General features: G+C 48.6%; 2 protein-coding genes and 1 long non-coding RNA gene across 5 annotated transcripts in view; 2 read left to right on the forward strand and 1 right to left on the reverse strand.

Annotated features, from left to right (window-relative positions):
- Fam117a (family with sequence similarity 117 member A) overlaps positions 1 to 18256 on the forward strand; it is a 43975-nt gene extending 25719 nt beyond the window's left edge. For both annotated transcript variants that reach the window (XM_013117589.3, XM_040749543.1), the window contains exons 2-8: positions 1369 to 1538; positions 9108 to 9203; positions 11978 to 12088; positions 12520 to 12654; positions 14045 to 14246; positions 15385 to 15523; positions 17097 to 18256. In XM_013117589.3, the coding sequence (XP_012973043.1) occupies positions 1369 to 1538; positions 9108 to 9203; positions 11978 to 12088; positions 12520 to 12654; positions 14045 to 14246; positions 15385 to 15523; positions 17097 to 17397 (1154 nt within the window). In that variant the 3' untranslated portion in view covers positions 17398 to 18256. The remainder of the gene's footprint in view (positions 1 to 1368; positions 1539 to 9107; positions 9204 to 11977; positions 12089 to 12519; positions 12655 to 14044; positions 14247 to 15384; positions 15524 to 17096) is intronic.
- On the reverse strand, positions 15950 to 20498 carry LOC110341962. The gene is made up of 5 exons (XR_002383967.2): positions 20392 to 20498; positions 19289 to 19316; positions 17583 to 17724; positions 17070 to 17134; positions 15950 to 16592 (listed from the first exon to the last, which is right to left on the reverse strand). It is a non-coding gene; the product is annotated as an uncharacterized LOC110341962 (long non-coding RNA).
- A 92-nt stretch (positions 20499 to 20590) lies between these two features.
- Positions 20591 to 27038, forward strand: Slc35b1 (solute carrier family 35 member B1). 2 transcript variants are annotated; one of them, XM_005075862.4, is made up of 9 exons: positions 20591 to 20954; positions 21567 to 21670; positions 22257 to 22387; positions 22931 to 22961; positions 23465 to 23622; positions 24496 to 24622; positions 25676 to 25782; positions 25936 to 26089; positions 26743 to 27038. In XM_005075862.4, the coding sequence occupies exons 1-9, from the start codon at positions 20743 to 20745 to the stop codon at positions 26793 to 26795; spliced, it is 1077 nt and encodes a 358-aa protein (XP_005075919.1). In that variant the 5' UTR covers positions 20591 to 20742; the 3' UTR covers positions 26796 to 27038. The 2 variants fall into 2 exon arrangements, with proteins under 2 accessions (XP_005075919.1, XP_040605478.1); XM_040749544.1 differs by having other exon boundaries at positions 20923 to 20954; positions 22282 to 22387.
- Positions 27039 to 27388: the final 350 nt, after the last annotated feature.

Here is a 27388-nt window from a genome sequence, read left to right on the forward strand (position 1 = left end):
AATTCTCTGTTTAATTTTTTGAGGAACTGCCAATCATTTTGTGTCTTTTTAATATAAACCTCTGCAGTCTATTTATACCTACAGTTCCCGGTTCTTTCTGCTGTGCTGAATATACACATAAATTACCAAGGGATCACTACAGATGTAAAAGTATTTTGTTCTGTTTGAAGGGGAGTCTTTAGAGATCTGCAGATAGTGGAGTGTTTTGAATGTGGCCATGGAAAACAGGGTCAATCCAGATCACTAAAACTTCCAGATGATTCCAGAACCCTTACGTCTTAAAAACAGTTTCAACTTTAAAATTCTCTCAGAAATCTTTAACCCACATAAAATAAAACGAATGCATTTATAATGGCCCCTTTTTTGTTTTTGTTTTTGCCATTCAGATAAGAGGCAGAGAAGGGGGAGGAAAAGACCTGCAGACTTGGATAATTTCTTCTTGGTATTCTGTGGTTCTTTCCATGCCAGTCCCCTCGCTCTCCTGGAACCACCTGAACTGAAGGAAATAGGAAGACTCCTTCCTGCTGGGCATGGTGGTGCACACCTATAGTCCCATCTATTTGGGAGACAGAGGCAGAAGGATTGTGAGTTCAGGGTGGTCCTGGGCTACATAGCCAATGCAAGGCTATTCTGGGCAATGTAGAAAGGTTCTATCTCAAAAAAAAATGGGGGGGAAATGGAGTTGTAGAATACAGTTTGGTGGTAGAATGCTTGCTTAGCCTGTATAAGGCTCTGGATCCAGTTCCTGGAGGCACAAAAATAAGAAAATATTTTTTTAAAATGAATTGAGCCAAGTTTGTGTAATGTAGACTCCCAAAATGGATCCAGGAGGGAGGAAGGAGGGCAGAAAATAAAAAAAAAGGGGAAGAAATCTTGTTTTTTGTGAACATGGAGTTCCTTCTAAGGTTGGGAAACAGAGCTCCTCCAAGGAGTCTCTGTGTGGAGACTTGGTAGCTCTGAGCTCAGAGTCTAAAATAGCTTCTAAAGGCGGGCAGTGGTGGCACATGCCTTTAATCCCAGCACTAGGGAGGCAGAGGCAATTGAATCACTGTGAGTGAATTCAAGGCCAGTCTGGGCTACAGAGCTGGTTCCAGGACAGCCAGAGCTACACAGAGAAACCCTGTCTCTAAAAACAAAACAACAAACAAACAAGGTTACCCCTAATTCCAATATGAAAATGGTTCCCAGCGCTAAAGTGAAGTCGGGAAAGCTGGTCATACAGGACATGCCTTTGCTGCTTTCAATTCTTTCAGGAGGGGAGTGAAGACACGGCCTGCAGGTGAGGCGTCCTGCAAGAGAGCAGGTTGCTTACCATGACTCCTTTCTCCATGCTGATGTCAAGGCGTTGTGGGCTGTGCTCTCTTTCAGCCAGTGTCCCATGTTCGGTGGCCCCAGAAAAGTCAGTGTGTAGGCCTCAGCCACCTCAGGTCCGACGTACATTCTCCCTGGACACCGTCCTCAGTTCCTATCTTCTGGGCCAGTGGCCACGAGATGCCGATGGGGCCTTCACCTGCTGTACCAATGACAAAGCCACCCAGGTAATACAGCTGTCTCCTAATGGGATCAGGAGGGGCAGGAGGGCTGGCTGAGGGGGCCTGTGACCCATCATTCACAAGTTCTGTCACTGGAATGACTTGTCCTGGGTTTTGGCTGTTCATAGAAGCTTTTGATCTTCTACTGTCTTTCAGGGTTTTTGTTGTTGTTGTTTTTCTTTGTAAATGTAGAAGAAAAAGAGTTTGCATTCCACCTGCCTGGTGAAGAGAAATGCCAAGCTGGGGTTTTCAGTTTGGCTTTCTGGGTTTACATGTGGGGACTCCACATCCGACTTTGGAATTTGGGATTTTTGAAATGAGAATTGCCTTCCTGAAGGTAAACTAAAGCCAACATTCAGTCCAGTTTGCATTCTGCCAGGCAGTCAAGGAAGTGTCCAAAGAGGTGTTGAGCCAGGGCCAACCTCATTGGATCAATAGAAGTAGGGCGTTCTTGTGAGGAGCTACACCTTGCCAGCAGCCAGGTGAGGGCTCCAGGACACCATCTGAGTCCCTGCAGAGCCCAGCTTTCTTTCCTTCTGTGCTTTCATGAAGAGTCCTGCCCTTGAAAGGGACGTCCACAGACCATCCAGTCCATGCATCCATCTTTTGGATAAGGCAATGTTAGCCTGAGCAAGAAGTCATCTATTCTGGAAGTCACCCAAAGATATTTCCTAGTCTGACTCAGGATTTCAGTCTTCTTATCAGTTAAGTTGGTGAGAGTAGGTGCCTGTTGCGGGCAGCTTAGGCTGAGTCCTGCTCAACGTCAAAACAACTGAGTTGTTCTTCCATAGGTGGAAATGCAGGAAGGGACACCCAGCTTGCCTCAACTCTCCATTCTGGGTAACAAGACAAGATAGGGTGAGGCAGTTCTTCCTTTGTGTGCTGAGGAGAGTGCATCTGGTCTGCTCACATACATGCTGCATGCATGATGGCCAAAGGATGTGGACCCCCTTCCCATGCAACTCACTCTCTCTCCTTCTCAGCACATCCCATTGGTTCCTTTCTTTTTATGAGATCCATTTCCAAATGTTATTAATGAATGTTTGAATGCTCACTCCTTTTCAATGGGAACAAGATTTGGTTTCTCTGAGCCTGGTTTCCAGTTCTTGGGGGCCAGGGAAAAGAAAGCTAAGAGATGTCATGGGGTGGTTGTCTGGCAAAGTTTAGAGGTGCAAAATTTTCCCAGAAATGGCCCATGTATACCAAAAATAATTGGTGCCATCAATGGTCCTCTTTAGATGTGCAGGTGGGAGAGGCAGGGAGAGCAGTGGGCAGCCTCCTGGGAATCCAGCACTGTTCTCCCTTTTGACAAGGTGGGTTATGTTTCTCCCTCGTGGCCCTAGGGGAACACACTCCTTTCTCTTTGACTCAGGCCAGATAATGTACTTAGTCAAGGAGGGCTTCCTGCAGGAGTGGGGTTTGAGGTTGCTTCAAGTAGGTGGACATATAAGCATCCTTTGTTAGACATCAGGCATCTGTGCAGCCCACTCATCCCCATCTCTGTCACTTCCTGTTTGCCAACCTTCTGCAAAATGACCATCCCAATCCTCACATAGTTTTCTCTTTGTCACCCTCAGGCCTGGCCTCAGATATCTCTGGCCAAGTGGAGTGGCTTGGGTTCTCAACTGCTTGTTTTTGCTTCAGCTACAGCTGCAGGCCAGATCTTTTATATAACAAGTCTGGGCTTCTTGCCACAGCAAGACAGAGGTCAGCGATGTGCCTCCATGGGTCTGGCAAGGCCCAGCCCTCCAGCTTTCCTCTTCTCCGGGATGGGCTCCAGCCCTCGAGGAACTCTTAGCAACCTGTCAATATTGTGGCTGCAGCAAGAGGTGGGAAAATTCTGACCAGCATAAGCATCCAACCCCAAGTATGCACTCTTCCCATCTTCCAGTCCTGCTCTTCAGGGAATTTTCTGCTTCTAGGTTTGGGCTCCACTCAAATTCCTGCTCGAGGCCCCTGGCCTGGCACAAGCTGTCATTTTTTAGCACTGGCATTACACTGTGAAAGCTTAAGGTTCAGTTGCCATCTCCCCAGAGGACCTTATACTTCCCTTCTAAACAGCAAGAGATCACCCAGAAAGGATGGGTAAAGAAGAAATTTTCAGAGAGTGTGGGGAAAGGAAAAGAGGAATAGGGGGTTAGATCTAGTAAGGCCTTTGAAAGCTTATGTAGTTAGTTAGTTAATTAGTAGTTAGTTTTGTGATGCTGGAGATAGAGCCCAGGGCCTCGAGTATATAAGGCAAGTGCTATGCTCTACCACTGAGCTCGTTGATAGCTTTTCAGCCGTAGGGAATGGTGGATGCCAGACCTTTTCCAGTTGCTTTGAGCAAGCCAACAATTCCTACCCTTTTCCTTACTCGGGCCCTTTCTCCTCTAACTACAGTAGTGGAGCATTTCATGGTCTGCTTCATTCAGTTTAAGTGGCAGGTACTTGTTCCTGCTCTCTTGGGTGCCTAAACTCCTTGTGTTGGAGGTCATATCATCCCTGACACTCCCAGGGACATGCTTTTAAGTTGTGACTGAAGCTAGCAGCACCTTCCCAGAAAACCCCTAGAGGGACCAGGGGCCTTGCTCATTCCAAGCCAGTGTCAGAACTAAGTCCCAGACAGAGAACACCTGACATAGAGTGCTGGGAGTGCTGTGTTCTCTAGGCCTCTGCATAGGGCAGAAGATGATTAAAAGCTCTCAGGTTTTGTTTGAGTTTATGGCAGTGTTGTCAGCAATCTCGGGATTACCTTCCTGGTCATGTTTTATGTCTTCAGTCAAGTATGAAGCCAAACTTCTCGCAGTCTCAGATTGACATGGGAGCTAGGTTCCATATTTGAGGCAAGAGAAACAACTGGGATATGGGAGGGTCTTATCTGGGGAACAGCTATTCTAGGAAGGAGGAAGGGGTGTGCGTGTGACAGCTAGGGAGGGGTATTCTGGAAGCACTGCTCCGTGCAAGGTTTCTATCTCTTGCAGTGTTGAGGATGGAACCGAGGGCCTGCACATGCTAACCAAATGCTCTACTCCTGAGCTATATACCTCCAGCCCAGCATTTTTTGAGCCTGGAGGAACAATGTTAAAGGTGTGAACATGTGTCCCTAGCATTAGCTTCCTGAGAACAGGGCCAGGAAGGACTAGGAAGTTAATCCCCCAGCCCTACGCCTTGTGGCATCTTCATTGTCTGTGGGAAGTCCTGTGTCTGAGAGGTTTTCAGAATGGACTGGGCTTATTTGAGTGTGCTTTCTCCTCTGTGACCCACCCTTCCCCCAGGCTATTCGGTAACCCAGAGCTGGCCACCAAGTGCTTTGGGTTGGTCTCTCCTAGTGTTGAAGCCCAGACCAGGGCAGTGATGTCAGGCAGCGCATGCCAGTGGTTGTGGTCACCTCTCTCCCTTCTTGCTGTGCAAAGCATCTAAGCCTTGTGTTCTGGAGGGAGGAAGTCAGCTTACCACAGCTGGGATGGCTGTTTGAGCAAAGTTCCCCAGCTGCTGGCATCCTGCCCACAGAAGGGACCTGGGGTACCTGCCTTGCTTGGCTCCACCCACACCCTGCTTCTTTCCATCCCCATCTTCAATAATTGGTAAAATGGGAAAGCCTTTGTGATTCTCCTGCAGAGACCTCTGACTTATCCTTTGGGGGGAAAATAGCCGAAGTCCTTAACAGGCATCATCATGGAGCATCCCAAAGGCCAGAGGACTTCTTTTCTGTCTTTTCCCCACCTGTGGTGGCTGGGGTGGGGGCAAGGGGTCCTCCCTTTCCCTGAACTATTGCCTCAGTGCTCACTGATGGCACATGACCATCACAGGCCTTTAGAAACAGTTTTTCTTTGTGGGTGTGAGAACTTGGGCACACAGCTTGTTTTCCAAACTAGTGACCAGGACCGGTGGTTCAATACATGGTTTGACAATATAGCAACTACTTGAAAATGGAGCCATGATGGGAAATCTGAAGGTCGTCTAGTCGCTGTTGACTTAGAAATGGTGGCTTTGGCCACCTGCAGCCAGAGTTCTCAGTGCTGGCCAGTGGACCACCCTCAGAGTCTTTTTGTTTGTCCAGAGTCCTAAAGGACTGCCTCCTTGTTGAATTGAGCTTGTCATGTGACTTCTGACCAACCTTCTCTCCCTAGCCAGGTCCAATGCCGCTCTTTGCCTCTAGCAGACATAGTGGGTACTGTTCTTAAGACCCAGTCCAGCTGGGTGGTGGTGGCGCATGCCTTTACTTCCAGCACTCAGGAGACAGAGGCAGGCGAATCTCAATGAGTTTGAGGCTAGCCTGGTCTACAAAGTGAGTTCCAGGACAGCCAGGACTATTACACAGAGAAATCATCTAGGGGGAGGGACAGGGACCCAGCCCAGCTCTGCAATTAGAGTGTGCTCAGGAGCCAAGGGCACTCACTAGAGACATTGGGGGCCTGGACTCTTCCCCTTCTGGTCATGACCTCGAGGTGTAGAAACTTAGCTAGGTTGGAGGCCAAGAGACATTCCAGTGTGGAGGATTTCCATCCTCCTTCCTTTTGTTGCTCTGCTAGCCCCGTGGGAAGCTGTGGTCCACCTCCATGCTCATCTATCCTTCCACATGTTGCCCTGGAATCTTAGAATCCCTGGCAAGGCATTCACCCTCTACCCATGCATGTCCAGTTCTGAACAGTCTGAGCAGCCGCACAGCTGGCTGCCCCACTCTCGTTGAGTAAGTAAGCTTACTCCTCACTCAGTGGCTCCCTTAGTCAGGGGGTGGAGTAAGTCCTTTCTAGAGCACGAGTCCCCTGACAGCATGGCGTTTTTGTCTTCTATGCCTAGACTCTTCTCTACACAAAGGGACATTTAGAATGACCACTTATACTGCTGTTCCACACCTTGACCCGACCCTACCTGGTGACCTCCTTGAGATGAGTCTTAGCTATGACTTTACTGTTCCCCAAGAACACCATGATCTAGACCTTTGTCATCAGGAGGGTCCTGAGTAACCAGGGGCACGGTTCCCCACTTGACATACTGCAGTTAGAGAGGCAGAGGGCTAGACCGCCATGCTAGCTAGACTTATAAGTACTCACACCAGCCTGTAAGCAGTTTAGAAGTCAGGCTGCTTAACAATTACCTCAGACTTCATGGCTTAAGACAGCAGATGTGTATTCTTCCAGAGTTTTAGATTCCAGAAGTCTCCAAGTTAATTGCAGTGACTTGACATGAACGTATTGGCAGAGCCATGCTCTCAGAAGCCATTTTTTCTTTTACTTTTTGTGGTAGGGTCCTTAATACAGAACCCAGGCTGGCCTTGAAAGTTGCAGTCCTGCAGCCTCAGCCTCCCAAGTGCTGGAACTGTACACAGGTGCACAACATCTGGTTCAAGGTGCCGTGCTCTTGCGGGGGGGGGGTACCGTGCTCTTTTGGGGGGGGTGCCTTGCCTCTTGCCTCTTCTAGCTTCCAGTGACTGCCTTAGCTTATAGCACTTGGTTCGGGTCTGTTTTGGTGATCACGTTGCTTTATCCTCTCAGCATCTGCCAGCTCCTTCAGCCTCTCTCTCACAAGGACACTCTGGCAAGGCTGTCAGGCACACTATCTTAAATGGCTCAGAGGGTTAGAGACCAGTGGGTGAGGTACAGAAAGAGAGAGAGAGATGAGTTTGCCTGGGCAAGACAGAGAGCATCTGGGATGGGGGGTGGATGATGATCCCCTTGGGCAGGCAGTAGATGTTGAGATAAAGTGATGCCCTGAACATTAGATCTACACAGTAGACGATGGAGTGGTGTTGCCAAGGAGAGAGAGAGTGGCAGGAAATGGATTGGGGGAGGAGATGATCCCAACTGCCATGATTTCCACACGCTTGCTCCACTCCCATGCCAGTCCACACTTCCCCTTTACTCCTTCATGCCTCCTGGAAGAAGGTAGCTGAAGCACTTGAAGAGGTGTTCGCAGCCTGGGGCGTCTCCTCTTTCACCACTGGCTTTGGGCACAGTACCTCCTCAGAGGCAGAGTGAACGTCATCCTCTCGGCTTGCCACCTCCCCTCTGTGCTCTTTGCTCCTCTTCCAGGGGTGACAGGGATGTGCGGGACTCAGCAGCCCTGGTGGTCTGCAAGCGTGGCTTAGGCATACCAGGAAAGGAGGGCGTGCAGGTGTGCAGAATCCTAACTGCTGAGGGAGAAATGGGATACGATCCTGGTCAGCCCGTGTAGCTCTTCTGGGGTCTGACACCCTGGTTTAGAGAGACCTGGACATTTGAAAGAGCAGCTAGTTGGTTCCCAGAGACTGCAAGAACCAGTGTCACCTGAGGACTTTGGGGCACATGCCTACATTCTTGGCTGCACTTTTCATAAAGGAGGAATGATGGGAATGGGCCTGACGATGTGCTCCCTGGTGATGCCAGTTGTCTTACACTGGCTGTATTACACAGCCCTGGTAAAGGTCCTGCCCACGGGCAGCTGCAGACAGGAAGGACCAGAGGCTCCATCTGCAGTGGCTTCTCCACGTGCAGCTGTTGCACAAGGCGGCCCTGGCTCAGACTGCCCTGTGAGCTCCTCTTAACAGCTGTTGGGTGGTGAGGAGTCTTGTTTTCCCCTGATCCTCCCCCTCTCTGTGTGCCGCAGCCTCTCAGGGGAGGTCAGCAGATCTCTTAGAGGAGCTAGTTCCCAGGCCCTGTGTTTTTGGCAGTCTGTGCACAGTAGTCAGAGAGGAGCTGTCCCACTGGAGCACTCCGCTTGGCCCCTCCCCTGGAATGGAAGTAGGAAGTTGATGATGGGGAGGGATCTGGGCCTCATGAGCTTCATGCTTGAAGCCAATAGCTTCCTGTTTTGGTGGTGGCTCTTCCACCACCATCTTGGATCCCCTGCCTTCATGCAGCAGGGAAAGAAGGAAGCAAATGGAAAGACCTTCCCTGTGAGGAGCAAGGAAGGCCTTTGGAGAAGAGGCGCAAGCAGGCCAAGGGATAAGAATCAGCACTGGATTCAGAATTCTGGCTCCATTTTCAGAAACTGTCTTCCTTGCTTGTTCAGGGGGACTTTGGAGTCCCTGACACTCCCTCTGTGTGAGGAAATAAGCTTGAGGCACTGTGTTACACAGTTGCCACCTGCTTCACCCAGAGGCACTCAGGGAGACCATTCTCCTGGTTCTGCTTTGGAATCCTGTCTGGTGACTTGTTTTTGGTGGGCTTCCAGGCACTTGGCCTTGGCTGGGCACACAGGGGATGAGGAGAAAGGACACAGGGCTCTTTGGAAGCTGCTTGGGAGAGGGACAGTATGTGGCCTCACCATTGGGGTGCACCCAGACTGACTGGGAATATAACACATGAAAGAAAGTGATAAGGAAGGACTGAGGGTATAGCTCAGTGGTAGAACATTTGCCTGGCATATGGAAGGCTCTGGGTTCCATCCCCAGCACTAAGTACACAATAAAAAGGGAGACAGGAGGTCAACACTGTTAGGCCTTGGGTAAGGTTTACTGGAGAGTAAAAATTGGGATGAGGCCACACCTGGGTGTGTCCATGAGGTCGACGAACAGATTCGAGAAGGCTTCGTAGGCCACCACCTCTATCCAGGAAACTGCCTGTCTGCTTCCTGCCTGCAGAGCTGCCTGTCTTACTGCATGTCTTTCTACAGACTCCCCTGTCCTGGCAAGAGCCAGAAGGTGAGCGGGCCAGCTTCTGCACACACAAGCGATCAGCATCATGGGGCAGCACAGACCACCGAAAAGAGGTAACTGTCCCTTCTCCACAGCCTCCTGCCCTCTCTCCACAGCCTTCTGGCACTGTGTGAGTTTTACCAGAGGACAGCTGCACTTCCAGTCTCTCTTGCCTCCTGCCAGCCTCCTCCGGAGGGAATGGCTCTCCAACTGACTACCAGCCTTCCTTCCATTGGCTTGGTCGTAGGACCACAGACCCCCCCTTGCTAGAGAAAACCCCTGGTCAGTGGCTGCTGATGGTTCCAGCATCCAGACTGGAAGAGTTGTTTGCTTTAGTTACTTTGAGGTTGGATTGTGATAAGTGATTCAAAGACTGAAGGGAGGCAAGGAGCAAACCCCTGGGAATCAGGAACTCCCAGCCTCATTTACTGATTAATCATCCACCTAGTTTTCTTTTAAAAGGAGAGAAAAATAATCCCAAGTTCCTAAATGCTTTGTCTTGGCCCTCCCTCCCTCCCTCTGCCCCAGGAGGGCTGGAGGCATTGAGACTGAGGAGAGAAAACCATAGGCTGGAATTCCAAGGCTTCTAACCCAGCTCTGCCTGAAGTGTCATGTGGCAGCTCCAAAGAAAGGGTCAACTTACCAGGACTCATCCCTGACCTGTTCACAGAGGGAAGTTGTTTCTGCTCTCCTTAAAGCTTAGAGCACTGAGAAAATGGAAAGCAATTGGATTGCAAGCTTAAGGCCAAGTGGAAATGTAAAAAGTTCTCAAAGCCTTGAATGGCAGAGTAAACAAATTCTGCACAGGAAGGGTGGGGAGTCATAGTCTTCATGGTCTGATTGATCCACAGTAGCAAGTCTAAAAGCACATTCTTGGGCTGGGAGATGCAGCCCAGAGCACCTCCTTAGCCCTGGGTTCAGCCCCCAGCACTGTAATTACACAGCATTTTCTAGGGACTGGAGAGATGGCTCAGAGGTTAAGAATACTTGTTCTTTCTGAGGACCCTAGTTCTGGTCCCCGAATCCACATGGTAGCATACAACCGTCAGTAACTGCGGTTCTGGGGAAATCCAATGTCCTCTTTTGACCTCCACAGACACCAGGCAAAAATGTGTGCAAGCAAAACACTCATACACATAAACTAAATAAATCTGAAACAATAATTTAGCAAAGCGGTTTCTTCTTGACTGTCATTACAACTTTTATGGCAGTAGGCAGCAGATCTACTTTCTGTATTCCATTAGGCTCCCTCTTATTCATATAGTTCTGCATCTTGTTCAGGGATGGAAAGCCTACAATTACAAGTCTAATAGAAATCATATTCAAAAGTGTTTGCTTATTTGTTTGGCTTGGGTTTTTTGTTTTGTTTTGTTTTTTGTTTGTTTGGCAGGAGAGAGGGCAGGATATTACTGTATAGCTTAGGCTGGTCTCAGACTAAAAATGTTATGATACCCTATGTTGTTACAGGGGCCGGAAGTCAAGATGAAATGTGGCCCTTCTTCTAGAGAACCTATCTTTCTGCAGTGTAGTTTATTTTTAAATGAAGAGAAGGGTTGGATTTCCATACTCACTTGTCTCAAAGCCTTTGGGATACTTGAGAATATCATCTGAAAAATTGTCATTGACTCTCAGAAATGCCACTTTTAACCAGGCATGGAAGTGCATGCCTATAATTCCAAAGCAGGGAGATTGTTGTGAGCTCCAAGCTAGTCTGGACTACAGAGAGTGAAATCTTGTCTCAATGAAAGAAAAAAGAAAAACAGCTAGTTTGGAGAGACGGCGTAGCAGTTAAGATCATACGTTGTTCTTGCCAAGGGTGAGAGTTTAGTTCCCAGCACCCATGTCAGACAGCTCACAACCACCTATATGTTAACTCCAGCTCCAGGGGATCCAGCGCTCATTGTCTCTATGAGCAGCTGTACTCACCTGCACACACACACACACCCCACAATTAAAAACAAACCTTTGAAAAACATTTTAAAAAGTTTTTAGAGGCTGGGTGGTGGTGGTGCACGTCTTTAATCCCAGCACTCGGGAGGCAGAGGCAGGTGGATCTCTGTGAGTTCGAGGCCAGCCTGGTCTACAGAGCGAGTTCCAGGACAGCCTCCAAAACAACACAGAGAAAGCCTGTCTCTATGTATGAATGTTTTGCCTGCATGTATGTCTATGTACCACATTCATGACTGGTGCCCACAACATTCAGAAGAGGGTGTTGGATCTCCTGGAACCTAAGTTGCAGAGGGTTGTGAGTCATCATGTGGGTGCTGGGAATTGAGCTCAGGTCCGCAGCAAGAGCAGCCAGTGGCAAGTGCTCTTAATCACCAAGCCATCTCTCCAGTCTCCTGAAAAGGGTTCTTAAAAATAGAAAACAGAAACCACTCATTGCCCATGTTTGCATTTATTTATTTGTTTGTTTATTTTTGAGGCAAGGTTTCCCTGTGTAGCAGCTGTTGCTGCCCTGGAACTTGCTCTGTAGATCAGATTGACCTCAAACTCATAGAGATCTACTGGCTTCTGCCTCCCAAGTGCTGGAATTAAAAGCATGCTCCACCATGCCCACCCCATGATCTTAGTGGAAGAGTGTCCATTACAATCCATAACCATGATGTTAGATGTTTTCTGTTTGGGGACTGATTACCTGGGGGATGCATGGCAATTAAAAAAATCAAATCTAGAAGCAGGGTATCCAGCTTAGCTGAAGAGTTGACTGAGCTGTTTTGAAATTAAAAAAAAAATGACGTCTATGTCCCTTTCATGTATCGTCATGAACAGGGACTTCATCTAGGGGAAGGAACTGATATCTCTGGCTTTGCCTCACTCTCCTTTCTCCTCCACCTTTGGCTGCTAGATCACCAAGTTGAAGCAACAGCTGCAGAGGACAAAGCTGAGCCGAAGTGGGAAGGAGAAGGAACGGAGCTCCCCTGTCCAAGGAGACCACGCTGTGCGGGGAGCGGTGAGGGTATGCTGTCTCCCCGCCCACCAGGCCCCCTCTGTCTTCCTTTGTGGCAGGCTTTTGTAGTGTAGCGTTCTTTCCAGCTGTGCAGCACTGAGCTAGCTGCATTGATGTTTCATGAGCTAACGCATGGTCAGGAGAAGTTGCAGCGGAAGGACCTCTCATTGTTCTTAGTGCCCTTTCCTCTACCCCAATCATGTGTGATTAAGGCAGTGACACTAACAGCACCCTCTAGATACCTCAAAGCTCTAGCTCCTGGAGAAAGCCCCTCTTAATGGGCTTGTTGAAATCTGTAGCTATATCCAGTTCTTTTTTTCCCCCGCTTGGACAGAAGGGAAAGAAAGCTATGTGGCTATGACCATCACCCCGCTCATAATTGGTAACTGGCTGGGCCGCGGTGGGGACTTCATGTGATTGCTTTATTTGCCTTTCCTTAGGGGTCCCTTCCCAGCTTCCCCACAGGATCCCCTGTCCTGCGCCTCAGCCCTTGCCTGCACAGAAGCCTAGAAGGACTCAACCAGGAGCTGGAAGAGGTGTTTGTGAGGGAGCAGGGTGAAGAGGAGCTGCTGAGGGTGAGTGGTACAGGCTGCACCTGATGATGGCAGATAAATAGCAAGGCCACTCTTTGGGGCCTCTCAGGCAGTAGCTCTGTAAACACCCGTCTTCCAGAAGTACACAAATGGACCTAAGCACAGGACAGCAGGGATAGGTGGGTGGCATTAGGAAAGACCTCATGGTGGAGACAGGCCAGTTATTTATCTTGGCTGTGACAAACTAACTGGCCAGAAACAGAGAGCAATGAATGCATGTGTTCAATCTGGGACCCCAGCCTGGGGAATGGTGCCACGCCCATTTATGGGGCATCTTCCCATCTCATTCAGCCCACTTTAAGTAATGCCTCACAGACATGCCCAGAGATCGTTTCCTCAGGGGTTCTAATTTCAGTAATGACAACACTCAAGATTATTAACCATGACAAATGAGCATAGAGGAGGGCCCTAGCTAGGAGGACACTGGCAGGTGACAGGTCTCTGAGGACTGGGCACCCTCACCCACATGTGCCTCAGCTCATGCCACCTCACTTTCGGGCCACTCCCTCCGTCTGTCTCTACAGAGTGAGTGACAGGCATCAATCAGTCCCTCATGCACAGGTGCCGTATGCACCCTTCTCCCTGTCCCTCGGGCAGAATTACCAGCTACCTCTTTTGAAGTCTCAGGCACGTTTTTATACTGACATAGTTAGGCTTTATGAATATAATTGTGATGGGTACAGTCCTCAGTTTGTTATTTACCTCCTGGATGGTTTTCATTTTATTTAGTTTATTTTTTTATTTTATTTTATTTTTTTTTTTGAGACAGGGTCTCACTCTGTAGACCAGGCTGGTCTTTCACTCACAGAGATCACTGCCTCTACCTTCCAAGTGCTGGCATTGAAGGCGTGCACCACCATACCCAGCTTCTGACTGCCTTGTAAATTGGATATATGGAGGATTTCATATGCCCCCCAAACACATCACACAACTAGTTCACTGGGAATCCAAATACCATCCAATGTTTAAAAAGGAGGGCAATAGGTATCCATGTATGATAACCATCTGCACATTTGTCCTGCAGTGGCTTATAGCATGCGTGCTGTTGTGGTATCTTGCCTCTATTATGTCACCCTGTGTATCAATCACCTTTGTGTCCAAGAGACTCGTACACAGAGGGGCACTGATCACATCACACAATGAACGTGGCTGTATATTGGATTAACAAGCCTCGAGGAAACAGAACAAAAATGCTTTGGGAAAAACAGAGTTTCTCCTAGACTGAAGGTAGGTCAGGGAATGAATGGCTTGAGGAAGTGACAGAGTTCTGTCCCCCAGGCAAAGAGACTTTGTGCAGGAGTCCCCTGAGGGTCACTACAATGTCACAGGCCTGAGAAGGCCCTGGACTGAGTCTCTTCTCCTTCCTCATCAGATACTTGAGGTCCCTGATGGGCACCGTGCCCCGGCTCCTCCACAGAATAGCAGCTGTGACCGTTCCCTCCTCCTCCTGGAGCCAGGCAATATGACCAGCTCTCCCTCTGTGCCACTGGTGTCCCCCCAGCCTCCTGGCCAGGCCAACCGTGAGGAGCAGCGAGGTGCCACTGAGGAGCTGACATCCATCCCCAGTGACAAAGGTAAGTCATGGAGCCAAGGCACTAGAGCTGGCTCTGGGTCACAGGAAGGGGGTTCCACTGGCCTTTGCCATGAGCAGTTCCAGGCCTGGCATTATTATGAACCAACCAGTATCTTTGTGAGTCATCATTCTGTACACTCTACCTGTGATAATAATGGCCCTACAGCACTCTGACTCCTAGTTTATATTATAAAGTCTCTAACCCAAAAGAGCAGCCTTTCCCATCCCTGTTATTTGACTGAGGATCAGGATGCCAAGGTAGAAAGCCAGTGCATCAACGTTCATGGGTCCCCTTGACTCATATCCAACAAGAGCTTCAAGGCAGTTATAAATTAGTAAACAATGCAGTCTCTTAATCAGGGTCCTGCGTGTTTGGCCCAGACTGACACCTCCACATTCTGGCTCTGAATCCATAGTTTATCCCTTGCACACCTTGACTGTGCACACTTAGAATAAGGCAGGAATCCTACTAACACCATATGTTGGAAAGCACTGTTGCCCACACCATCTGACTCGCTGCTTGTACTGACCTCATGAGGTAGGCTAGCCAAGGGCACGATCTAACAATATACACAGGAAAATAAACAGAGCACAGAATGAGGAGGAATAAATGTAAGAGAAACACAGATAAAGTCAATATTTGCAGCCTAGGCAAAGTGCAGTTACAGAATGGAAAGTAAGAGAAATTTTATACTCTGAGTGGGGTGGAGTCAAGGTTGCTTCTTGGGGTTAATACAGGAGTACTCTCTGCAAGGAGGAGATAGCTTTTTCAAAATGCAGACAGACACTGCTCCCAGGAGAAGACAGAAGGACAGCAGGTAGTTTGCTTTATGTCAGAGATCCAGGTAGTCTCTTGGCTCCTGGAAATACAAGACTAAAAGGAATCTTTTCTATTAGTTCAGCAACATTTGCCCCCTTTGGTGATGGTACTGGGACTAGAACCCATGGCCTCATACTGCTTAGCAAGTTTTCTACAGCTACTTGCTAGGCTACACCCCCCATCCTCAATGGAACAGTACAAAATATGCCTGAATAGTAGAGCTGTGTGGCCCCTTTGCACAGAAGGCTTGAGCTGGGAAAAGTGGAGGCTTTCCTTTGTCTCTGCTGACTCAATGCTGCTCTGTTTGTATCCTCTCCAGGCCATCCAGCCTTCCTAGAAGATGGCAGTCCATCTCCAGTCCTTGCCTTTGCTGCCTCCCCTCGGCCTAATCACAGCTACGTCTTCAAACGGGAGCCCCCAGAAGGCTGTGAGAGAGTGCGTGTGTTTGAGGAGGCCACGTGAGTACATCCCATGGGTGGGCATGGGAGGGAGGGGAGCATGGGGCGTGAGCCTGTGTTATCCCACCTGACAGGTCCTTCTTCAGTCTCCGCTCTCTCCAGTCTGAGGTGCTGTCAACATCGGAAGATCAGTCTCGCAGATTTTCCATGATCAAACTTGTTGACATTACCTACTCTGAGCACTTAAATCTTTGCTTATCATTATCTCCATAGAAACCTGCTTTCTGCCCACATGCCAGCCACAAGCGCAGCAGGAGCTGGAAGGGAAAGAGATCTGAAACCTAAGCCTTTTGTTCCTTCTATTTTTTTTTAACCATCCCTGGGGAAAGTGTGAGGACTTGCTAGACCATAATCAGACACAGAGAGAGTGAGACAGAGAGAGAGAATATGAATGAATGAGAGAAAATACACATACCAACATGCCAGTACTTTTTTACCCCCTGGGTGGCTGTTCAGTTCTAGTGTTGTGAACTTCCAGAAAGAAATCTCTAATTCTTGCAAGAAAGAACTTTGGAATAGTCTCAAATCACATTGGAAGGTTCAAAAGCCACCCACCATCTTTACCATCTGTATAGGTTTGAGTATGGCTGTTCCAGAGGCCACTCCAGTCCCCTTTGCAGGTCTGGGAGAGCTTGCTCTATTTTCTCCTGCAGCTTTGTATTCATTTGGGCAGATTCACACTGGAAGTTGTGGTTTCAGTAGCAGCCAGGAAGTTTAGTCATAGTGTGGGAGTAAAGATTTGGCTAGGTCTGGGTTTCGGGCATTGAGGGCACCATTTGTATCTCAACCAAGGGAGAAGACAACCCATGGTGGTGGGCGTTCTGGAAAAGTACGGCTGTCAGCAGGTCTTTGTTACTGTCCCCACTGCTGCCTGGTGGTCCTCTGAGGCGTTGTGGAAGAAAGGCTTTCTCTCATAGCTTATACAGGCTGGGCTCTTGTAGCTCCCCGGGCTCCACACCATGAAGGAAGATGGAAGTGCGGCTGTGACTGGTCCTCATTGTGTCACAGACTCATGAAGACAGAGGCAGTCTCGCAGTTGTCTCCTCTAGCTTCCCACTCTGCATTAGGCCTTAAGAAAGGTGGTGTTGATCAGTTATTTCCTAGGAACTCATTTTTACCAGTTTCCTACTGAGAATTCCTTATATGTATATATTTCTATATTGGGGAATATAGAATACTGCACATTAAAACCCTAGCCCAAGATACATTTTTAGTTGTCATAACTAGGGAGAAGGAGACATTATCCGGCTGATGTCTAGTTGGTACAGTCAGGGATGCTGTTAAATGTCCTGTGACATGCGTGGCAGTGCCTCTCTACCCATCCCTGAAACAGGGATGTCAAAAGATGTCAAAAAGGCTTAGGCCGGGAGCCCTGCTTCTGACAAAACCCAGTGCAGCAGCAGTGAGACCTGAGGGGTCTGAAAAGTGGCAGAGCTTGTTAGGTTCTTCTCAGGTTACTGTCTTCTCTGACCAGGGCACCAGCTCTCAGGGTGCCCTGCTGAAGCAAAGTCTCCCTTCTTTCAGTAACTGTTTTCTGTGTACTTACGTGTCTGTGGCTCTCTCCATCCTTTAGGTCCCCAGGTCCTGACTTGGCCTTCTTGACTTCCTGTCCTGACAAGAACAAAGTCCATTTCAACCCAACTGGCTCAGCCTTCTGCCCTGTCAGCTTGATCAAGCCCCTCTTCCCCAGCGTGGGCTTCATCTTCCGGAACTGCCCCTCCAGCCCTGGCTCTCCTCTTCCCCCTGCCAGCCCCAAGACACCACCTCGGAAGGATCCAGAAGCTTCCAAGGCCTCCTCACTGCCATTTGAACCGTGGCAGCGCACCCCACCATCAGAAGAGTCCGTGCTTTTCCAGAGCTCCTTGGTAGTCTGAGCCCTGCCTCCCTTACACACACTTTTACCATGGAGACTAGTGCCTTGGTGGCAAGCTCCTCATTAGCTTCCCAAGCGGGGGATGGAGGAGCCCTTCCCTCTTGGCCTTTGAGCACTTTCATTTATTGTGTCAAAGCCCCTGGTCCTTTGGTGGATGTCAGCCCCTCCAAAAGGGAGGAGACTTACCTTCTCCACTAGCAGCAAGGCAGCTCACAACTTACACTTGTGTACCTGCGGCTTCCCTCACTTGCTAGAAGATCTGGAGTCTTCTAGCCCAGGGTGTGAGTTCAAGTGACTTATAGGAGGCTCTTGTTATGGAACAAGTTGGCTGTGAATGACAGAGGGGAGATGCCACAGACTTCCTTATAGCTCCACCTCTAGAGACAGAGGAGAGGAGACCAGATGCCTCCCTCCTAGAGGAGCTACCAAAGTGGTCCTCAGGGCCAGAACACTTGACCAATTCAGCTGTTGGCAGGGGACCACGAGATTTCCCAAGTGGCATTTTCATCTCACTTTTACCCTGACTAAAGATTGTCTTAAGCAGCATCCCAGCCCAAAGTGGATAATGGGAAGAGGGAGAGCTGGCATTCCTCCAGGTGACATATAGTGGCTCCGTACCCTCTACCTGCTCCAGGCTTGGGCTGGATTAGAAAAATGCCTATTTTCTTGTATCTATGTAGAAACTCTATTTTCTCCCAAAGACACTATTTTTGCAGCTATTTGAAGTTTGTATATTTTCCGTACTGCAGAGCTTACACAAAATTGAAGAATGCTAATGTTCGAGTTTTCTTATCTTGTGTTTAGAAGTTGTTTTTTGCAGATCTTGATGTTAATAGACCAAATAAATAAGTATTCCAGCAGTTTGGGGTTTCTGAATACCTGGGATGGGAGGAGTGGGGTAGAATGGAAGGTGTTATACCTGTCACTTTAGCCTGTCTTCAAGAGAAGGAGCCTCCATTTAACACATCCTGATCTAGTTGCTGTAAGGATGGACCTTGCTAGAGACTCTTCACAAAGACACACTAATGGTAGACTCACAAAGTCTTGTCTAGAATGGAGAGCATGATGTGTCCTGCCCGTGGATACAGGAGTCACTAGGGAAGGTGCTAACAATAGGCTGAAAAGGCTCCTGAGGGACAGGGGGCTGAGAGGGAACATGAGGGCATCTGAAGGGAGACAGTTTGACATTGTAGGTACTCCTTGCTCTGGCAGTGAAATGAGGCCAGGGAATGACTTGCAGCTAAGACATGCAGCTAAGGTAGCATTAAGGTTTTAGCTACCATGCCTGTGTCTCGGAGTGCAGCCGTGGAGGGGGTGCAGAAACTGTACTTGTCCTTTCATAGCCTCTCAGGTGGTGCCTGCTAAGAGCTCTTAGATGCCTAGGGAAGTGGGAATCGCCATCCCAACATTCTCTTAGTGCGTGGAACTTAAGAGGCATTTCAGCAAAAGACACTCCCATTCTATTGGATGGAAAGTCTACTCTAACAGGTACAATTATATCTGTCCCAGAAGACCTCAGGATAGACTCCTAGGCCAGGCTATCCCAACTACTATCCATTGGTTTGGTAATCACCACATACCAAGTTAGGGGCTTTAAATGAAATGTCATTGGAAATATGACAAACGTTGGATGAGAGAAATATAAGTACCACTTTTTGAGTGAAGGAAGACCAAAAAGATTGAATACGTTTTTCCAAAAAGACCATACCAAGGTGGGGAGTAAGGAAAGGAACCATTATCACTTCTCTCCACAGCCAGTGCTTCCTAACCACAGAGTTCTCCTGCTGGTTATTGTCAGTGATTTCCCATGGGGAAACTCAGCCCACATCAAGTGGATTGTTTGTGGTCCCAGTTGGTAATTTAAAGAGGCAGAAATGAAATCCACTACTTACCGGTTACTGTTTGGTTCCCTGGAAGTGTCTGCTGATTCGGTAAAGCAAAGAGCAAGAGTAAAAGTGTGGGAATTCCTCGTCCCAAAAGAAGACAGTAGGCAAGAGACAGACCCCATCTTCTCTTAGTCCTCCTAGCCCTGAAAGATGTCTGGCTTGTCCCCAAAGCCTTAGTGAGTCAGGTCCCCAGTGATGGGTGTGGTGTTGCCTGGCCTTTCCTTCCTTTGCCTTAGGCTGTGCCAAAGGAGCCAGGCTTCTAGAAGAGAAAAGCAGACCGGAGGTCCAGGACTGCCTGCAAACTGGATCAGCTGTTAGGTGGGGGACTTGGGGGCTTGGTGTTAGTCTTGCTTTGGCAATTCTAGTCAAGCAGGTGGAGAGCCAGTCATTGGATTGGGAAGGAGTCCAAGGATGATCCCAATAACGGGATGGGGTGTGTGTGAGGGTTAGGAGGCCTTGAAAATAATTCACTTAAGTGCTTGGAGGGGAGGCGGAGAGCAAAGGATTGTGAGTTTAAGGTCATTCTCCTACATAGCAAGTTCCAGGGAGGTCTGAACTACATGAGACCCTGGCTCCCCCCATCCGAAAAAAAAAAATCATTTCAATAAACTTGAAGTTTTCACCTCCACGAGGTGAGGAAATAAGATTGAAGTTGAGAAAATGTGATGACTAATAATACCTCAAACTTGCACAGCACACTTTACAGTTTGTAAAACACTTTGACAAACCTTAGCTCATTTAATCCTCAGAACATTCAAAGGGTGACAGGGTGGTTATTACTAATTGCCCCTAGTTTACAGAGTGAGAATACTGTGGCTCAGAATTTAAGTAACACTGCTGTGCAGCCTTTAAGTGACAAGAGCCCTGATTTATCACGGAGCCTGCCCAACGGACTTCCTGCCTTGGAAACCTAGTCAAGTGTCACAAGACCCCATATTCTTCAAGCAGGCCTTGAACGCCCAAAGACGGGGTTGGGGTCGCTGACGCTGAGCAGCGGCTAGAGGGCGCTATGGCTCTATGAAGAGTTCTCGGCGTTAGGACCCAGCCGAGGCCTGACAGCCTACCGCAAAGAAGAAAAAAAAAGACTTTTGATTCACTCCTGGCCTCACCGCCTCTTTCTCCGCCCATCTGTCTATTTTCGCTCCGCGTAGCCAATTGGTAAAGTCCACATACTTGTGCGTCATCACTATACGCCGGGTTGTTTCCTAGGCCTCCCCACCGAGCTCCGGGTTATAGGTGTCCTCGGCGTCGCCTGATCGGAAAAATCCAGGGGATGAGGCATTAACTTCGATATGGCTCGATATCCTGGCCACCAGGAAAGAAGTCAAGGTCTCAAGACCTGCCTTCTTTCCTAGAATGCCGCTGCCGAGGCGGGAGGCATTTTCCGCTCAGCAGTTGTGAGCTGGCAGTTCTGGAGGTAGCTGCCCCGTCCTACGAGGCGGCGGTCGCACGCAGCTCCTATGAGGCCCCTGCCGCCGGCCGGCGATGTCCGCCTGGAGCTTTCGCCTTCGCCGCCGCTACCGCTACCTGCTTTGAGCGGGTCTCCGGCCGACTCGTCCGTGCGTCTCATGGCCGCTAGCAGATCCCTGGTGCCTGACCGGCTGCGCCTGCCGCTGTGCTTCTTGGGTGTCTTTGTCTGCTATTTCTACTATGGGATCCTACAGGAGAAGATGTGAGTGGACCCTTGGGGGGGCAGGACTGATAACATCCCCCAACCAGGGCCGGCACGCACTGTCCACCGCCCACTTTACGGCCTGGTCCTCAGGCTTCCTGTGTCTGGTATAGGTTTTTCCCTTCTCCGGCCCGGCCCTCTGACCTCTCTTGCACTCTGCTATTACGCATTGCCGGCTGAGCATCCTTGTAATTCTAAAATTCCAGGGCGGGCCAGCCTCTGATTTGGGGGAGGGGGGTGGGATTCTCTTTTCTCCTTTAGATGTTTTTAGCTTTGTTGATTACAAGATCCAGCTCTGTTTTAGAACTCTCAGGTGCTTGCAGACCGCTAATCTTTTTTTATCTCGGTCTTGCTTTCCGACTGGGATACTTTTATTCCGCTATCTGACTTTCATTGTTGTCACTACCTGTATTCTTTCCGGATGTTCCTTCTGTAGGTTATGATATCAGGCTAGCCTATCTAGTTTCTAGGTTTAATTCAAATTGGCCCCCTTGGGTAAATAAACTCAATGGTCCTTACTAACTCTCACTACATCCATAAAAGCACTGAACAAACTTGATGACACCAAGTGACGTATACTAATTTCTCCTCTTTTCATGCATTTCATCTTAGAACAAGAGGAAAGTATGGGGAAGGACCCAAACAGGAGACATTCACCTTTGCCTTAACTTTGGTCTTCATCCAGTGTGTGATCAATGCTATGTTTGCCAAGATCTGTGAGTACCTCATAATAATTTGTTGGGTGCATCCTCCTTTCTCCCATATTCTGGGCATTAGACGTGGATTCATCTTTAAAACCTAAGTTTTCCCTTCCTCCAAACCTTTGAGTATTTAAACAGCCTCTCTGCAGTCTGTAAAACCAATGGCTGTGAAATGAGATTAACATATTAAGTCTTTAAATTATGCCGACTTTTGAGTCAGAAATGACTGGGTCTTCTGTATTCCAAATCTCCACTGAAAATACTTAGAACATTTTCCCCTTTATTCCTTTGACTTTGCTTTGTATGACTGCTTCAAACATGTCTTTGTTCCTTGAAGCCTATTGGCAGAGTTAAGCCATCCTTTCTAGAATTCAATGAATCCCTACCTCCACTCTGCATGTGGTCTTGTTAGGCTTAAGGAGAACTGGGGAGATGAATACTTTTCAGAGATTCCCCGCTTAAGAGGGTAGAAATAGCTGTCTTATTTGACAGACAAGTTCCTTTCATATGGCCTCAACTTTTGCTTCGTAGTCCATCCTCGCCCCACCGGGTTTCTCTTGTATGTTTTGTTTGTTTTTGTTTTATTTTTGTCTTCTCCCAGTGATCCAGTTTTTTGACACTGCCAGGGTGGATCGTACTCGGACCTGGCTCTATGCTGCCTGCTCTGTCTCCTATGTGGGTGCCATGGTCTCCAGCAACTCAGCACTACAGTTTGTCAACTATCCAACTCAGGTGAAATCTCAGGGTGAGATGAGAGTTGGCTCAGAACTGTGAGGACAGGACTAAGGGGGTCTTCGCTCAGGTCTGTGATTGAAATAAAAAGAAGCAATCCTAGAGACCTAGGGATGTAGCTCAGTTGGTAGAGCTTGCTTAGCATGCATGAAGACCTGGGTTCCATCCCCAGCACTGCATGAGCCAGGCACGGTGTCACAGGCCTACAATCCCAGTACTCAGGAGATAGGAGCTGGAGGATCAGAGTCACAGGTTCAGGATCATCTTCATCTGTATATCCAGTTCAAGGCCCGCCTGAGCTACTTGAGACTGTGTTTAAAAACACAGAGGGGGTGGGCAGTCATAGCAAAATATGCTTGAGAAGAGTGTAGCATGTAGGACCACAGAATTGGGGTAAGGGTATGGGTTTGACTGTGATAGGGCTGCTTCTTGAGGCCAAGTTCTCAGGTACAGGTCTAGTGCTAATGCCTCTTAATGTAGCACCTGCTATACTTCCTGACACACCACAGGCGCTCAGAAATTACTTGCTCACTTTTATTTCAGGTCCTCGGTAAATCCTGCAAGCCAATCCCAGGTAAGCAAAGAAGATGGTCCAGTCTCCATCTCCTGTGCTCCCTCTTCCTCCTCCCCCCCTCCTCTCCCAGAGTTCTGAGTCCCTCTGGGTTACCATGCCATCATAGGTCTCTCTAGGCCCTTTCCTGTCATCTGTTGCTTCCTCTGGTGTACACAGGCTGAGTGGGGGCCAGAAGCTGACCTTGCCTACTTTGTGTCCTCAGCCATTGTAGTGTCCCCTGTGTTTACACTGTCATCTCATACCCTGAGTCCCTCATCTTCCCCTAGTTCTCCAGCCTTGCCCAGCTCCTTCCTGGACTTTTGTCCTCTGCCCTTCTCCACCTTATCCATTACTCAAGCCTGTTGCTCAATCGTCTTTATCTGGGTGCCGGCCTGACACCCCTCCTAGCTCCCACCTTCTTTTCTCCCTCAATCTTGACATGATTCTTAGGAGGAGGGTATTGGGGTCACTAATTCCAGTGGGCGCTTGAATTATCACTGTTTTTATTTTTGTTTCCCCAATAGTTATGCTCCTTGGGGTAACCCTCCTGAAGAAGAAGTACCCACTGGCCAAGTACCTGTGTGTGCTGCTAATTGTGGCTGGTGTAGCTCTCTTCATGTACAAGCCCAAGAAAATGGTTGGGGTAGAAGAGCACACAGTTGGCTTTGGAGAGCTTCTTCTGGTATGCAGTCCTTTTGTGAAGACAGCCTTTGCTAGCAGATTCCACCAAGGACAGCCCCAACTGAGGCAGGCAGAAAGCCAGGGGAGGGTGTGTTGTCACTTGACTCCTGTTGCTGGTCTTTGCTGCAAGGACCCTGGCTCTACTGTAGCCACAGCAGAGGCCTGGAACATTCAGCCTTAGCTAAGCAACCTCTCCTGGAGAAGAGTGCTCTGTGGTCTGTGCTTAGAGCCTGGTGTGAGCTCAGAGAGACCCAAGAGCTGAGAAAGGATGAGTGGCGTGTACCTCCCTAGGTTTTCAGGCAACATGGAAGCCAGACGTGAATCAACAGGAGATATCGTTGAGTGTTAGGCCCTGTCCCAAGTGCTTCACATCTTTATTGATTAACTTTTATGACAGCTCCTAACACAGATAGTGTTATCTCCATTTTACAAATGAAGAAACTGAGGAGAAGCTAAGTCATTTGCCCATTGTCACACACATAAGTGGCAGTCAGGATTCCAGGTCAGGTGGTCAGATGTCAGAACCTAGCCTCTGGAGTTAGTCTTACTGAGCAGAAAGGCACCCTGCAGGAGGAGGCCAGGGAAGAGGCCCACTCACTGAAGCCTGTTCCAGTCCCTGTGCGAAATGGCAGGCTGTCTGGTCTACTCTGATTGCCATCCATTGTGATGTAGTTAGCCTGTCAGTCCAGTGCAGAAGGACAGCTAGCATGGTCTCTCTCTATCTCTTACCTCTGCCCACAGGCAGCATTAATTCTGAAGACTCTGTCTTGGGGCAGCCGCTTTTTGAAGCGCCTGAGGGGAAGGTCTTGTGTCCTGGGTTAGGAAGGGGCCCTGCTGGCCACCTCATTGCCAGCTGCTCCCTTTCCTTTCCCAGCTCTTGTCTCTGACCCTGGATGGACTGACAGGTGTGTCCCAGGACCACATGCGAGCTCATTACCAAACAGGTTCCAACCACATGATGTTGAACATCAACCTTTGGTCCACATTGCTGCTCGGTGCTGGTAAGGAGCCATTCTGCTGTTCTCTGCACAAATCACCAGAGGGCAGACTGCTCTCATCATTTATTCCCTAGTTCTGCTGCCAGTTGCTAACTCTGCAGGCCGAGGGCCTGACTTGGTTCCAACATGCCCTTCTGTCCAACCCCTGAGAGACCTTCTTGGAAACCTGTGCTGGCATTGTCTCTCTGCTCCCTGTTACTGACACTATAGGGTTAGACATGTGCCGGATGTCATGGAAGCTATGTGGTGAAGCACACAGGGATATCTAGGAACATTTTCTCCTGAAGCGGATAAGACTTTAGTATGCTCATGCTTGCCAGGTTAGGAATATACTGAATTGAGTTCATGTATGAAACATTTGATTTGGAATCAGTGGTTCCTAACTTCTCAAATTTGAGCACATGAAGAAGGTTTTTTTTCATGTAGCATGAAGGGGTTAATGGAGAAAACTACTGGTGGGCTGGAGGTGACCAGTTCCATGAGACCTAGAGGTCTGTCTGCAGCATCTACAGGTATCTGCTTTGCCCTTTTTATTTTTTTATTCTTTTTTTTATTTAAACAAGTTTTGTTGTGTGTCTTTGGAACTGTCATGGTACTGGCTCTGTAGACCAGGCTGGCCTCAAACTCACAGAGAGCCACCTGCCTCTGCCTCTCCAGTGCCACCGATGCCCAGTGGATCTCTGCTTTTAATTGCTTTGTTTAAATTGCTGGGTTTGGTTTGGTTTGGTTTTCTGAGGCATTTTCTCCCTCTGTAGTTCAGGCTAGCCTAGAACTCATCACCCTTCTGCCTCAGCTTCCCAAGTTCTGAGATTACAGGCACAAACCAAACTACCCAACAGCAATCACTTTGGTAGATGTAAATCACTAACTTGGGAGCCTTTCTTGGAAAATCAGGTTAGTTTCTTAACCAGACAAGAATTTGAGAAAGGTGCATACCAGGCCAGAATAAACTCCACATATGGTTCCTCGCCCAGCCTCCCTCATGGTATTTAAGCAGACTGCATGCAGGTGTATGGGTGAGCATGAGATGAGCTGCTTACCTCTTGAATTTTTTAGGGATCCTGTTCACGGGGGAGCTCTGGGGGTTCTTAAGCTTCGCTGAGAGGTACCCGACCATCATCTATAACATCCTGCTCTTTGGTCTGACCAGTGCCCTGGGTCAGGTGAGTTCTTCGGAGGAGGAAAACTTGCCTTCCCTCTTGTGTCAGTCAGAAAGACTGGCTGGGAGAAGAGGGGCAGTCCAGTTAGCCCTGGTGTCTGTCGTAAGTAACTCCTATGGCAATGCTCAGTGGTCTCACACACCTTTCTCTTTCTAGAGCTTTATCTTCATGACAGTTGTGTATTTTGGTCCCCTGACATGCTCCATCATCACCACAACACGGAAGTTCTTCACCATCTTGGCTTCCGTGATCTTCTTTGCCAACCCCATCAGCTCCATGCAGTGGGTGGGCACCGTGCTGGTATTCCTGGGTGAGTTCTACCACAGCAAGTGCCTCCAGGGGCCAAAGAGGGAAAATGGCAGGAATTTATCTTGTTAGTTTAACAAACATTTTCCTAAAAGAGAAAAGGAAGCCTTGCTTCTAATGTGGCCTTCCTCCTGAGCATTCCGTCTTAGTGCTGTCCTTCAATGGCATGAGCTTTCAAGATCCTGAGTGGAACAGGGTCTGATGTTCACTCCCTACCAGCCTGTGGAATTGTATGAGAGCCAAGAGAAATAGCCTGGAAATTTTATGATTTTTCTTTTGGTATTTGTGTGTGTGTTACCAGTGTCTTGGTAACTTTTCTTTTCATTTGATGGCATTCTGTTGTCTTTGAGGAAGCTACATAAAATTAGTCTTCCAAAGTTTATTGTACATTAGCTGTGCAAAGTGGCACACATCTTTAATCCCAGCACTTGGGAGGCAGAGGCAGACAGATATCTGAGTTCAAGACCAGCTTGGTCTACAGAGCAAATTCCAGGACAGTCAAAGCTACATAGTGAGATCCTGTCTCCAAACAACAAAAACAAAACAAAGTTTGTTGTATGTAAATCCCCACCTTTGGGAAGCTAGGCTGCCTTCCTCAGATCATTGGCAGGCTTCATGTCCTCCCTTGAAATTTAAGTGCTTCTCTCCTTTCCATAGGTCTCGGTCTTGATGCCAAGTTTGGGAAAGGAACAAAGAAGACCTCCCACTAGGAAGAGAGAGGCTGCTCCAGAAACACTTAAGTTATTATCTCCAGTGGTGACATCCTGGGAAAATGGACTCAGTCATGATACAGTCACAATAAGGGACTGGGTTCCAATCTTTTTATAAAAAAAAAATCAAAGGAAACAAGATTGAATATTCTAAACAAAGCACTTGGGGTTTAACAAGACAGGTTGCTAATTTCTTGTTTTGCACAGTCTAGCACAAATAAAGAAAAGAAAGGCAAGCTGGAACTGGAGACCCTACTGCTGCTCTCTGGGCTGGGCTGGCCTTGGTGAGGCTGGGTGGTAAGGCTCCCCCATGGAGTACATAGAAGTGTGTATGAGCAGGGGGAGCTCTGGGAGTTGGCAGGGTTGTGCCGGCAGCCTCTGTTCCCACGGGCAAGCTCTAAATATGCTGAGACAGGTGGCTGGCTGTTAGAGCCAGAGGATGTAAAATCACTTCAAAGCACGGCAGCAAGCAAGTACGTCGCCAAAAAAGCGAAAGGTGTGTTCTCAAGGAACACCTAGAGGTCAAAATGGGCCCAAGGACGTCAAAATCCACTGGCTTTTATCTTGTCCCAACTGCACCCCTTCTGCCAGAC

Source organism: Mesocricetus auratus, unplaced genomic scaffold (assembly GCF_017639785.1).
Source record: "Mesocricetus auratus isolate SY011 unplaced genomic scaffold, BCM_Maur_2.0 Super-Scaffold_100007, whole genome shotgun sequence".
Classification (NCBI taxonomy): domain Eukaryota; kingdom Metazoa; phylum Chordata; class Mammalia; order Rodentia; family Cricetidae; genus Mesocricetus; species Mesocricetus auratus.